Genomic DNA, 13,909 nt, shown 5'->3' on the forward strand with positions numbered 1-13,909 from the left:
CGTACGTTTCTAACCATTCAATGGAGATAACAATGCTCATATTCTGGAAAGATATCATGAGGCCCATCCACTGGAGTACAATTTCACACCGGCCAGCACGTCACTCATCGGAAGGGGCTCTGGCCTACTCTCGGCAGCTGCAATAGGTCTCTCGCCGAGCATTTTGATGATCCCAAGCATCGCCGGAAATATTGCCCGAATATCATTTCGCTTTGGTTTGGTTGTCGATCGAGTTTGCCGATCGTTGGAGGTCTCTCAGGATGAGATCAATGCCAACGGTGCCTGGGTATATTGTGTCCACGGGATGGGTGAGAAAGAGGCGCGCGATGCGGTGGACAAATTCAACGAAGACAAAGTGAGTGCAGAACTAGGATACGAGTGCTGATAATATTCTAATGAATGCTGTAGGCATATCCTCCAACCAGTCGCGCGTCTGTCTTCAACGTGGACAACGCCGGGAGCTCAATCAGTATAGGCGGTCCGCCAAACACGCTGAAGGCGCTTTTCGCTGAGTCCGATGGATTCAAGAAGACGACGAATGTGGCAATGAGAAAGATCCAGGGGATGTGGCATACCGACCGAGTATATGGCGTGGAGCACTTGAAGCAGGTCCTCCCAGATATTGAACAAGCACGGGAGCTGCACATTCCGTTAATATCGCCTGTGAGCGGAGAGCCGTTTCAAGAAACAGCGGCTGGACCCCTGCTCGAGCATATCATGGAAGAGATACTGACCGAGACGGTGCGGTGGGACGTGGTTATTGACTCTGTCACCAATCAACTGAGGCATCTGATGCCCAAATCTGCGCAACTGATTAGCATACTGCCGTCGCACTATAATCGAAACTTGGTGGAGCGCTGGCAGATTGAATTGCCCACCGCAACAGTGTCAGATATCGCTATGGCGCCAGCTGTATTAGATCTTGTGCTCGGGAAAAGTCCACCGAAGGACACGAAATCCTCGAAAATTGCTGTCGTAGGCATGGCATGTCGTTTCCCGGGCTCAGACACCACCGAAGAATTCTGGGCACGGTTGATGCAGGGGCAAGACATGCACCGCCAGGTTCCTCCCGATAGATTCGACGTCGAAACACACGTAGATCCTACAGGGAAACGGCATAACACGTCCAAGACTTCCTATGGCTGTTTCGTTGATAATCCGGGAATGTTTGAAGCTATGTTTTTTGGCATGTCACCCAGAGAGGCTGAGCAAACGGACCCAATGCAGCGTCTAGCGTTAGTGACCGCATACGAGGCGCTGGAGAACGCGGGATACGTCGACACCCGAGGCGTCATCCATCGCCAGCGTGTTGGCACTTTTTACGGTCAAGCCAGCGACGACTACCGCGAAGTCAACTCTGGACAAGAAGTAGGCACTTATTTCATTCCCGGTGGATGCAGGGCGTTTGGTCCCGGGCGTATCAACTATTTTCTCAATTTTTGGGGCCCTAGCTTTAGTGTCGACACTGCGTGCTCTTCGAGTTTAGCCGCCATTCAAGCCGCATGTTCATCACTGTGGAGTGGAGATGTTGACATGGCCATTACGGTGAGTTTTATGATTACTATAAAGTGTCATAATATTTTGAGATCCGATCTAATATTGGCTTGTTACTTCAGGGAGGGATGAACATCCTCACCAATTCTGATGTCTATGCAGGGCTCAGCGAAGGGCATTTCCTCTCCCCTACGGGGGGCTGTAAGACATGGGACGAGGGAGCAGATGGATACTGTAGATCAGGTATGCCGGCACCCTTTCTCCTCCAGTCGTTCCTACTAACTGGGATTGCTGAATAGATGGGGTCGGAAGCGTGGTTCTGAAGAGGCTGGAAGATGCAGAAGCCGACAACGATAACATACTCGCGGTAATCTTGTCGGCAGCTACTTCTCATTCCGCGGAAGCCGTTTCCATCACTCATCCTCACGACGAAGCACAAGCTCTGCTTTACGACCAGATCGTCCGACGAGCTGCGATCGACCCCCTGGACGTAGGTTACGTCGAGATGCACGGTACAGGGACGCAAGCTGGTGATCCTACCGAGATGAGATCAGTAACGAGTGTGTTTGCGCCCTCCCGCCTTCGTGGACCCAGACCAATACCCCTGCATGTGGGTTCAGTCAAATCTAATATGGGCCACGGAGAGGCTGCTGCCGGAATTATGGCTTTCATCAAGACCGTGTTAGTGTTCCAGAATGGCATCATTCCGCCTCACATCGGCGTGAAGACAGGTCTGAACCCTGCACTACCGGACTTAGCCAAGATGGGCGTTGTTATTCCATTTAAAGCCGCCAATTGGGGCCCGGTCGGCACACAGAAGAGGCTTGCCATGGTCAACAACTTTGGCGCCGCTGGAGGTAACACGGCTATGATTATCGAAGAGCCTACCCCAAGGCCACGGCTATGCGAGGATACACGGGAAGCTCATGCCATTACGATTTCAGCAAAGACGGCCCAGTCTCTCAGCTTAAATATCAAGCGCCTTGTTGAGTATATTGAGGGTTCGCAGGAGTTGTCTCTTGCCGATATTGCCTACACACTCTCAGCCCGGAGACGTCACTACGCATACCGGAAATCTGTTGTAGTAAGGTCATTGGATGATGCTGTCAAACAGCTTCAACCGCACATTGAAACTGCTCTGGCTCAGACTCCAACCTTAGTGAAGCGGCCCCCAGTTGCCTTTGCCTTTGGTGGCCAAGGTACTTTCTATGTGGGAATTGCAGCACAGATTTACCAAGACTCTCCCTTCTTCCGCACTCAACTTGATCAGTTCGATAGCCTTGCGCGTCGCCAGAACTTCCCATCCTTCCTACCGGCTATCGACAGAACGAGTGTTCGCGAAGACCTGCCAGCCGCCTCTATACATCTTGCCATTGTATGTGTTGAAGTTGCGCTCGCTCGACTATGCATGGGGCTTGGTATTGAGCCATGTGCTGTCATTGGACATAGCCTGGGGGAATATGCCGCCATGGCCGTGGCTGGTGTGCTGTCCGACAGTGACACAGTCTTCCTCGTCGGAACACGAGCAGCCATTCTGGAGTCAAACTGCTCTTCTTACACCCATGGAATGCTCTCCGTTCGCGCTTCAGTGGCAGACATTGCACGTGAAGCAGATGGCGCGCCATTCGAAGTAGCCTGTATCAACGGCCCCAATGAGACTGTTATTGGAGGCACTGTGGAGCATCTAAATGCCTTTTCTGCTCGTCTCTCCAAAGCAGGGTACAGAGCGACACGAGTTGATGTGCCACACGCGTATCATACGGCTCAGATGGACAATGTCATGAATGATCTCAGTCGCCGAACCCAAGATATCGTCTACAATGCGCCCAACATCCCAATCATGTCTCCACAAGACTCAACAGTTATCGAGACAGGCTCTAACATTGATTCATCATACCTGATCACCTCATTAAGAAAGACGGTTGATTTCGCTAGAGCTCTTAATGCAGCGTTCGATGCTGGCGTGGTATCGAAATCCACTGTCTGGCTTGAGTTGGGCCCTCATCCTGTATGCAGCGGTTTCATCAGCCGCACACTCCCCGAGACTCGTCTAGCATGCTCACCCCTACATCGAGACTGCGACAACTGGGCATCTTTAGTGAAGATGCTGAGCAGTCTATACGAGGTTGGTCTCGACATCGACTGGAATGACTACCATCGTCCATTTGAGCACGCACTCCGACTTGTCTCCTTGCCAACCTACGCTTGGAATAACAAGAACTATTGGATACAGTACCGAGGAGATTGGAATTTGACCAAGGGCCAGGTTTTACCAGAGCCAGCGCTTCATGTTGCCAGCGGGTTCCGGACATCAAGCATCCAACGGCTCTATTCCGAAGATTACGACTCACTAACAGCAAACGTCTTGGCCGAGTGCAATATTACGGACCCATCACTCAAAGATGTCATAGAAGGACATGCTATGAACGGTTACGGTGTCGCGTCGTCGGTAAGCTGATGATTAACTCCTACTTTGCTCGACACTTTTAACCTGTAATAGTTTCTGCATGCCGACATGGCATTTACGCTAGCCAAAAGGATCCAAGAAAAGGCAGTTCCATCGACATTCAGTGGAATGGGCATTAATGTGGCCAACTTCGAATATCACGATCCGGTAGTGCAAGACCCAACCTCTGTTGATCCACATCCCATTCTCGTCAATGCCGAAGCCAATCTCGAGAAGGGAGAAGTCCAGATCAAGTGGTTTAACCCAGCCAATGACAAATGGTACTGCCATGCTACAGCGTACTATGAAGATGCTTCGGCTTGGCTGTCAAATTGGGCCCGGACGACTAGACTTGTTACCAGTCGGATTGACGCACTCAATGCTATGTCAACCAAGGGTACGGCCGACAAGCTCACCACCGATCTTGCTTACAGTCTCTTTGGAAAACTGGTGAATTACTCTCGCATGTATCGCAACATGAAATGGGTAATACTCAACGAAGACGAAGCTGTGGCTGAAGTCATTTTCCCTGCAGACACGCAAGGAGACTGGGCTATGCCACCACATTTTATCGACGGTCTCGTATCTCTGTCTGGATTCATTCTAAATGGCGGTACCCACTTTGACAATATCAACAACTTCTTCATCACTCCGTCATGGAAGTCCATGCGTTTTGCCAAACCGTTGGTCCCTGGGGGTCGATATCTCGCATACGTGAGGATGGTACCAGAGGCTATTGACGACAATAGTAAGCTTGGCTCTTACGTCGGTGACGTCTACATTCTACAGGACGGCGAGATTGTGGGCGTGGTCGAAGCCATCTTGTTCCGAGAGTGGCCAAGAGTGATGCTTAATCGGTTCTTCCGTCCAGTAGGTGCAGCTCCTGCTCCTTCCACTCAAAAGAACAAATCTGCAACTCCAAGCCCACTACCGTCTGCAAGTTCCCTAAAGACAAAGGCGATGGTTACGGCGGTGGATCGAAAGACGACTAAGAAACCTCCTACATGTACTGCAACTCCTCCGCAGTCTGGAATGATGAACAAGTCTAGTGATATTCCAAAGACGATGCCTCAGCTTGATTACAATCTCTTACCGCCAAGAGGCCCGCCACCTCCAAATGGACTGATAGAAAAGACGGACAGTGACAGCGGCTACGAAGAGCCTGATGGTGTTGATGACACTGCGTCACGCGCTATAGATATATTGGCCGAAGAGCTCGCTGTCGATATTGGCTTGCTGACTGACGAGTGTGAAATCGCGGATATTGGGCTTGACTCGCTGATGTCGCTTGTTATCTCCCAGAAGCTGCGAGAGAACCTTGGAATTGAGATTCGTGATGCATTCTACCTCGAAGTGAAAACGATCCAGGATTTGAAGAAATTAGTCTCATAAACAGATGTTCTTTTTGTTTTCCTGGGAATCCTGGTTTATGGTATTTCTGTTTGGGCGGTTATATGTGATAGAGGATGCTGCAAAGGACAAATCTTTAGCTAGTGGTTATAACAAAAGAACTAATCCATATGCACTGTCCAAAAAACTATAGACATAAGAACAAACCCCACCTCATATTTCTTAATACACTTGGGGGGCCGGCCCCCGAAGGCACCCCCACCCGGGTAGGCTCACCACTGCTAGCTGCCCTTATCCTCACTTGTTACTCACAACTTCGGTAAGTTTTTGTTGTCCGAAAGCTTTACAAGTCGTAGGGGGAATTTTACCACCTCTTATTACATATCTTAGAAGGTCAATTCGGCGCACTTAAGTATTGACCTCCGCAAAACCTATAAAGAAAGCCCAGCCTAACCCAACCCACGAATGGGTTGGGTTTTGGGCTTGTCTTCGGGCCCACTGGGCTTTCAATGGGGCCCCAATCGGCCCAATGGGCACCAAACAATTCAATTACCCTATGTTTAGCACCGTTTCGTACTATTATACCTAAGGTAATATTTTATTAATCTGAATGATTTAGAATCAATCACTAGTCATATTTCTATATCACGTTTTAAAAACGCGAAAAACGCGGTGATTTAGATGATTCAAAGATTATGGAAGTTTACCTAGAAAGTGGTACTACTCCTATACATATCCCAAATATATATCTTATATCAAACATCAATTTTTATATTTTTGGAACATTTTGACCTCCGCCGATCTGTTTGTTGAAAATTGAAATGTATTCTTATTCTGCTATTATAAATTCAACATTATTCAAGTTTGGACTTCATATGATCAGTGGAAGGTCGTAATACAGCAATTATAGAGACCTATCTGTTAGCGCGAGATGGGCCTTAATGGGGCCTATAAGGCCCCCCATCAATGGGCCTGGGGTTGGGTTGGGCTTTAGATGTCGGGCCCATTTATGGGATTTTCGGAGCTTTACATAAATAGTAGGAATCGTTTGAAAATAAGGATTAATGCCTAGGTAGCTATAGTTTATTGGCTAATGATTTCTGTACTGGTAGGGATAATAAGAGAGATATGAAAAATAATAGTATTGACGGGAGATATAGCAAACATGGTAACCGATTACTCTGTGTGTAAGCAAATCTCCAGGCCGTATGTGAGGCATTCCCAGCAATGGAACGCGATGTACGCTAGAACCTTACGGCTCCCATACGATTTCAATGAGAGAAAGTCGCGAATTCTCAGGGTACCTGACACCCGCGACCTTGAACCGCTGGTCTGACTGAGTAATAACTTCTTTCCATTCCTCGACGTCACGAATCTGCAATCAGCATTCCTATGTTAGAATGGAGAAAAGCATGTTGGTCTATCTGGCTATACGAACCTTAGAATTGAATAGTGTCAACATGCCGAAATCAATGTTTCTGAAACACTCATTATCAGCATTATCCAACACAGAAGATGCACTGAGTGATATAGCTTACCGTTGATATCGCTCAACGCTCAAACTCAACGTGCCAGCAGGAGGCATAATCTCGTCGAAGATGATGATCTTGGCGCCAGATTTCAGCGACGGGACCAAAGCTCTTAAGATGCGCTTGACGTGATCGTCTGGCCAGTTGTGCAAAACCCAGCGAAACAAGAATCTAAGATCACCAAGGTAGACAGTCAGCACAGGATTCAATGATACAATATTTTGGCCTTCACATACACGTCAGCATCCTGGACAGGCTGCTCGTTGAAGAAGTCATGAGCCATGAACGACACATTCTTGCCCTCTCGAACTTCTGCAGTTTCAAGCGCCCCGGCCAAGTCTTGTACCACAATATCGAGCCTCGGGAACGCTTCGGCCAAAGCAAAGGCCACGGCGCCCGTGGATCCACCCAGGTCGACGAGTTTCCCAATTTGCAAATCATTCGGCCAGCTGTCGATAAGATGTCGTGGCGAATACGCCTCGTCCTTGTGAAACGCGCCCATAACACCTGTAAATCTTCGTGCCTGTTCTGGGTGCTTCTCAAGGTACATGAACATGCCGGATTCGCCGTCTCCTTTGGCGAACATGAAGCCGGTTTTGGCGGGGTCGTTTGCCGCAGGTTCTTTCCTCAAGGCTTCGGTCAACCCAATACTAGCAGGATACAAGACATCCGTAGACAAGCCGGTCCAGTCTTTAATCAGTGGCTCCCGTGCTATAACTTTGGTTGTTGCCGTGTGCGCCACGTGGCCCGGCCGTGGCTCGTAGAACATATGGTAGGGCATGCCCGCGCGCAGAACCTGACGGAGTACAGACGCACTAACATTGACAGTCTTGGAGAGATCCTCATACGACACATCTCCTGTGAGAGGCACCTGGTGGGCGATATCAAAGTCGCAGATGAATTGGGTCACACCAAACATTGTCATAACTGCCCATCCAGGAACGAGGCGAAGCTCGACAGGACCTGTCGCCAGGTCTCCCAACTCCAGGCTAGCATCGATAAGCGCCCGTCGACATTCTTCCACATCAGGTGGGTATTTTACGTCAAGTGGTGCATCGGGCCCCAAACTGAGGGGCGGTAATCCCTGTTCCTGACGATATGCCTCAATTTTGGTAGAGTTATCAGTGATTATCTTCACCAGTTGAGCAGACCGACTTGTATTGGGAGCCATGTTTATTACTGTGGTACTTCAAAGTGGAAAATAATATACAGCTCATGCTTCAGAGACGCGCTGGATATCATTTATATGAGGAGTCCCCAATTCCAATGAGACCAATTCCAATGGGAGCGACATATTATCCCTGGATTTCTGGACCGAGCTGAGTAAGTTGAGCCAACTCAATTCGTGATAGCTCACCAATACACATAAGCAACGCATGATTACTAGGGGTAAGCAATGTATGATTACTACATATTATAGGTGAAAGATAATAAGCTCCGTTGCTCGTGACAAGTGGACTCAAAAGCCGTGGCTAGCCCTATCTCTGACGTAGCTTTTATGATTACAGTTGGGCTACAGACCGGGATGTATACGTTTGTTAGTGTCCCTGGAATGTAGAGTGGGGAAAGGGGGCTCGGAAGGACTAGCAAATCTGGAATGATATTAGATCATGCGCAGGAGCACCTATTGTACGGATCATGAAGATAAATAAAAGCACAAATAAAGCTATCTAAGACAGTAGCTCATCTGTTACATAGCCACACGTGTATGTATCAACACCCATATCAAGTATGCTTGTTGGCGTGTCCGTAGTGTTGGCTTGCCATCAACGTCTTCTCCCAGTTTCCTTCCTAAGTATCTCAGCGTGAGGTCCAAGTAGAGGCTAATGACCCCCAAGATGTTTTCAAACTTCCACTCACATCATAGGATGGCAAGAGCAGAAATCATTCAGCTTGCTCCTGCGAGCTCAGGACATTTTCAGGCTCGCCTCTACAATTCCATACTCCAATCCAGGCGCACGATGAATGCTATCGACCCTAAGGCCAGCTTTATCGAGGACTTCGCGGAAGTTTTGCTCCGTTCTTTCTTTGCCGCCGATACACAACATGATCATGTCTGACACTGTACTGAAGGCAGTACCGTTATCATCAAACAGAATATTCTCGGCGATCAAAACTTTGGAGTCAGTGGCCATAACTGGCACTATCTGCTTCAACAGTTGAACGAGTTCGGTATCGCCCAAATTATAAGCTACTGCACGTAGGTGATATGCCTTCGCATTTGGGATTGGCTGACGAGTAAGGTAGTCATGCTCGAGAAGCTGCACGCCAGCAGGAAGCAAGCCCGTCGTCCTGGCTAGGTCTAATGTTTCTGCACGATCTTGCAAAATGCACTGTTCAGGCCGTATCTGAGGGAATGCTTGCAGTATCTCCTTAATAACGTGCCCATTACCACCTCCCACGTCCACGAAAACTGGCCTTTCATGATCTTCAGAGACAAGTGTATTGTAGTCAAAGAATCCAGTGTATGGGCGCAAATGCTGGACGCTAGATGCCAAAGTGTGTATGCCTTCTGTTCTTGCCGGCATCGTAGACAGAATCTCAAATGTGGTCTTGCCCTCTTGACCTTCGTTCCACGTAAAAGGGCTGTATTTAGCGCTTTTTGCCTCTTCTTTCTCCTTTATCGACAGATATTCGGGAAGCCTAGTCAAGGCCCGAATCCCTTCGTCGTAACAGGGTGCGAAAAGCGCCCCAAGCGGACCAGCGTAGGCCAAGGATGTGTGTGTGTGTCGGTATGCACCATTCTCGCGAATAAGAAATCCCGTTCTTGTCAATACTCTCAGGAGACGCTCGAGGAGGGCTGCCTGGGTCTCGGTGGCCACTGCAAGGTCTTGAAGAGAGATGGAGCCTGTAGCTGGAATAGCCTGAAGGACATTCAAAGACAAGAGCGTTCTAATAACAGCCGTTTCCATGGTTCTGAGAATTAACGACGTGGCATGCTCCGCAGGGGACTGCACAAGAGCGACAAGTTCCTCAGATTTCTTCAATAATGGCAGGCTGTCGACCATGAACCGTCCGGAAGAACCATCAAAGGTCCTGCTCAATTCCGCAATTTCTGCCGAACAGGCCTGAATATTAGTGACCTGGTGGAGCGTCATGTCAAATAATTTGATGAAACGAGCCGGGGTGAGAATGGCAACGAAGTTGAAAGTGGAGAGTAGATGGATTTCCAATTGGGATTACAGACATGGAGTCATAAGACTTTATGTGTGTGTACCGGTTGACAGCGTGTTTCATTCCGTCTTATCCTTGTTATTCACCGGCTTCTACCGGTGGATATTCATGGATGGAACTGTCATGGATGTCAGCGATGTAAGCCGGCGCAAGCTGTTTCAATCACGTGGTGTCATGTTTGCATGCATGTAAGCATGCCATCTGTAAGTGCAAATGTATTACTTCAATTTATATGCATAACTAATTGTGGTGTTCAGCCTCGTGTTCACGAAGTATATAAGATGTGGAGTCTGTCCGTGGCCTTCACCTCTTAGCTAGCCAGCATCATAACTCATCCACATCACTATGTCTACCACAGAGGAATGGCTTCAGGAGTTTGAGGCACTCTGTAGTCGAGTATCCACCTTATTTCCTTCTGAAATTGATGATGAGAATGTTCGTATCCGAGCATTGCGCCTGGCTGAAAAGGCTGTACATCAGCTCCATACCCCTATGACTTTTGCTGAAGCACAGACTTGGGCACCACTCGAGCTGTTTGGCGCCGGAGTGGCATGTGAGATGGGCATATTTGACATCCTGTCCAAGCAGTCTGGGTCTCTCAGCACAGCCGATATTGCCAGAGAGCTCGATGCCGACCCAGCCTTGGTCGCTCGAATCATGCGTCTGCTGGATGCACATTATATGGTCGATCAAGTCTCATTGGGTCAGTATGCAGCAAATGCAATTACTAGAGACTATGTACAACCGTACCGAAAAGGCAATGTCATGACACAGTCAGTATATCACGTTTTCCTAGTTACAGTACAGGTGCTGATCGTAATGAACTCAGAGTTGCCTTGATGCCCTCATATTTTGCTCTTCCGGCGTGGCTTCGTGACAACAATTACAAAGTTCTACCTGATGCAAAACACTGCGCCTGGCAGGTTGGGACCAATACCACCAAGACGTTCTGGGAGAGCATGTCAGAGGACCCAAGGCTGAGCAAATACTTCAACGATTACATGTCACTCCCTCGTACCACCCAAGAGGAAGATTTTGTTAGCTTCTATCCGTTTGAGACTGTTTTCGCAAACTCTAACGCCGATGACATCCTCTTTGTTGATATGTAAGACCTCCCTCCTCCTTGGACAAATAGAAGAAAGAAGGCAAGGTCAAACTGACGTTATCGCAAACAGCGGCGGCGGTCTCGGCCACCAAGCTAGGCGCGTCCGCAGCGCTTTTCCGCGTTCTCGTGGTCGCATCATCTTGCAAGATCTTCCCCAAGTGACTAACAAGATCACGGCTGACTCGCTACCTGATGTTGAAATCATGGACCACGACATGGCACATCCACAGCCTGTCAAAGGCGCCCGTGTCTACTACCTTCGTGGTGTCTTGCACAATCATGCTGACCACGTGTCCGTCAAGTTCCTCTCACAGTTTGCAGCAGCTATGGGTCCCGAGTCAAGATTGTTGATTCATGAGGCCTTAGCGACAGACCTTAGTCCAACTAAGAATATTACGAGGTTTGATCTGAGTATGTTGGCATCGTGTGGAGGTGTGCAGAGGTCTGAGGCAGAGCAAAAGGCATTATTAGAGAGCGTCGGATTGGAGGTATTGGGGACAATGAGTACACCCAGAGACTGGTCCATTATGGAGGCCAGATTGAAGAGGGAGTAGTTTCACTATTTGCTTCACGGGATATGTTTGTCTAAGTCACCAACCACCTTTTGAATTTCGATGTTTGTAATTTTGATGAGTTGGTATAAGGCCAGTGGAGATAAAGGTGCATATTCTCAATGGGAACAACTCTCCTAACACTGTCTCAACTTTGGACAGCCTGGGGGTTGTAATAAGGGGATACAGGATCCGGCGTATGTGCCTTAAAATTCATGTAGACTACGTAGAAACTTTCAGTGAGTTCTGAGATCCAATACATTATTTTGAGGTTGAAGTTGAAGTTCAAGGTAGTGGGGGGGGGGGGGGGGGGTTGAGTTGTGTGGTAGGGGGTGGGTGTTTGGTTGAGTGGTGTTGTGGTTGTTGGGTTTGTACTTGTAAATGGAGACATCGCACCTTCCTTCAGCTATCTCATTGGGACATGGAGGGAAGCAACGAAGATAGAAGATACCTGGGATTGCCCTAGTGGGATTGGCAGGCCTTGATTCATTTCCCATAAGAGCTCAACTGTTCGATTTGATCAAGTGTCTACTTCCAAGGTTAGTCAATTTAAGCCTTTTTGCGCATTTTTGGCCATAAGGCCTCTTATGCGGCTGACTATTCTTGTCATATTATAAATGGGAACAAACGAGTGATGACCTGACAAATAGCATTGCATCCATTATTTCGGTATCAACCCGAGCTGTCTAAACTTGTCGAACGTGTCGACGAACGACTGGTAAGAATCGATATGACCAGTCCATCCAAACCGGCGTGCCTTATTTACACTCAGCGTCGCACTCCATGTCCGCTGATAGAGGAAATCCCCAATCGCCCAGCCGGCAAGGTCAAATGTCGCCTTGGCACCCGGTAAGCCCTGACGATCGCACAACTCCTCCCACACCTGCCGCTTGTCCTGACACCACTCGGCTAGGCTCCACTCTAGCTGCAACTCGCCTTCTCTTGGTACTGCTTTTTCGAAATGCTGTTGTGGGTCGGCTTTGGCGCCGATACTTGCAGCCAGACGCGGCCACATATAACGCCAGGAAAAATAATCTCCATTGGTAACATTGAAGGCCTCATTAGCGCAAGACTTCCGGGTCGAAACAAATATAGCCAGGTCGGCAATTAAAGGTGCGTACGACACGTCCTCAGTGCCCTCCCAGTATCGCTGGTTAGTCGGCATTGGAGCCGCGGTGCCCAGCTCACGGCAAATCAGGAAGTACATGGCAATGGTCAGGGCCTCATTTAGACCGTAGGGCTGCGAATTTGCACCAATGACGGCCTCCGGCCGGATTACATTCCACGACCAAGCTTTGCCACACTGCATCTCAGCCAGTTTGTCTTCTTGAGGAAAATAGAAGTTTTCGAATGGTCCGTAGCGTCGTGGGTCATCTTCTCGCGCTGGAGATGGCACCGGTTCAACATGAAGATTGTAGTATTTCCCGCCAGTCTGGAGCGTAACGTTCTGCAACTTGGGAGCTGTCTTATCGATGGCGGTTATGAAGTTCTCGAACAGCGTTTTGTTGGCCGCGTATGACTCTGCGAAATCGTCCTTATGAAGGTAGGAACAGAAATAAGCATGGCTGACGGGACCACAGACTTGCTTCATCTTTTCCACTAGGGAGGGAACGTCATCTGTAAAGTCCAGAGCAATAAACTTGATGCGAGGGTCTGTGACTGTAAGGCTGAGCGGACTCCTTGACGTAACAATAATGGTGTCCCAATCATCTGAGGTTGTGTTGCAGAGATGCTCGACAATCGCGCTACCGCTGAGGCCATTGGCACCGGTAACGAACGCTGTTTTTGCCATATTGTGACATGCAACTAGTGACCGCCAAATAGAAAGCAGTACACAACCATGGTGGAAAATGATCTAGTGATATCATTGTTTATCTTGCTGACCACCTTTCTGCCAGGTGGACTATGGAAAGTCGTGCAGCTCGCCTGTCAACAAATTCGATATGGCAAGGGGACTGTCATCACGCTGACCTGATTTACAGTGTAAGCTTAGCCTACAGAAATCCGACCCTCTCTCCCGACATTTTAGCAGTTAGGCTACGTTGATCAATCAAGGGGCCGTTTTGTTGCCGTGATCTGCACGGGTGATCTGCAAGCACACCCCCTTGAGGCTTGGCGTAATGTAGCATAATCACGGCTTACTAGGATTAGGCAAATGACTGATCATAATGCAGATTACCTCCAGATTATGGGTGAAAATAACTTACCCGTGAATACTACCTAAACCTGGTCGCATTCCCGGACCATATCGAACCAAGAC

At 48.7% G+C, this 13,909-nt stretch overlaps 5 protein-coding genes across 5 annotated transcripts; 2 read left to right on the forward strand and 3 right to left on the reverse strand.

Moving 5' to 3' along the window:
- Nucleotides 1–166: 166 nt before the first annotated feature.
- On the forward strand, nt 167–5,332 carry PGRI_059870 (Acyl transferase/acyl hydrolase/lysophospholipase; the record flags this gene model as incomplete). The annotated part of the gene is made up of 5 exons (XM_040793700.1): nt 167–355; nt 409–1,545; nt 1,617–1,737; nt 1,794–3,943; nt 3,995–5,332. 5 exons carry the CDS (start codon nt 167–169, stop codon nt 5,330–5,332), a joined length of 4,935 nt encoding a protein of 1,644 aa, XP_040648555.1.
- A 1,210-nt stretch (nt 5,333–6,542) lies between these two features.
- Nucleotides 6,543–7,990, reverse strand: PGRI_059880 (O-methyltransferase, family 2; the record flags this gene model as incomplete). The annotated part of the gene is made up of 4 exons (XM_040793701.1): nt 6,543–6,665; nt 6,729–6,768; nt 6,829–6,990; nt 7,056–7,990. 4 exons carry the CDS (start codon nt 7,988–7,990, stop codon nt 6,543–6,545), a joined length of 1,260 nt encoding a protein of 419 aa, XP_040648556.1.
- A 736-nt stretch (nt 7,991–8,726) lies between these two features.
- PGRI_059890 (O-methyltransferase, family 2) lies at nt 8,727–9,917 on the reverse strand (the record flags this gene model as incomplete). The annotated part of the gene is made up of 1 exon (XM_040793702.1): nt 8,727–9,917. One exon carries the CDS (start codon nt 9,915–9,917, stop codon nt 8,727–8,729), a length of 1,191 nt encoding a protein of 396 aa, XP_040648557.1.
- A 421-nt stretch (nt 9,918–10,338) lies between these two features.
- PGRI_059900 (Plant methyltransferase dimerization) lies at nt 10,339–11,652 on the forward strand (the record flags this gene model as incomplete). The annotated part of the gene is made up of 3 exons (XM_040793703.1): nt 10,339–10,766; nt 10,823–11,098; nt 11,169–11,652. The coding sequence occupies 3 exons, from the start codon at nt 10,339–10,341 to the stop codon at nt 11,650–11,652; spliced, it is 1,188 nt and encodes a 395-aa protein (XP_040648558.1).
- Nucleotides 11,653–12,310: 658 nt separating this feature from the next.
- PGRI_059910 (SDR family oxidoreductase) lies at nt 12,311–13,441 on the reverse strand (the record flags this gene model as incomplete). The annotated part of the gene is made up of 1 exon (XM_040793704.1): nt 12,311–13,441. One exon carries the CDS (start codon nt 13,439–13,441, stop codon nt 12,311–12,313), a length of 1,131 nt encoding a protein of 376 aa, XP_040648559.1.
- Between the last annotated feature and the right edge of the window lie 468 nt (nt 13,442–13,909).

Source organism: Penicillium griseofulvum (assembly GCF_001561935.1).
Source record: "Penicillium griseofulvum strain PG3 chromosome Unknown contig_95, whole genome shotgun sequence".
NCBI lineage: Eukaryota > Fungi > Ascomycota > Eurotiomycetes > Eurotiales > Aspergillaceae > Penicillium > Penicillium griseofulvum.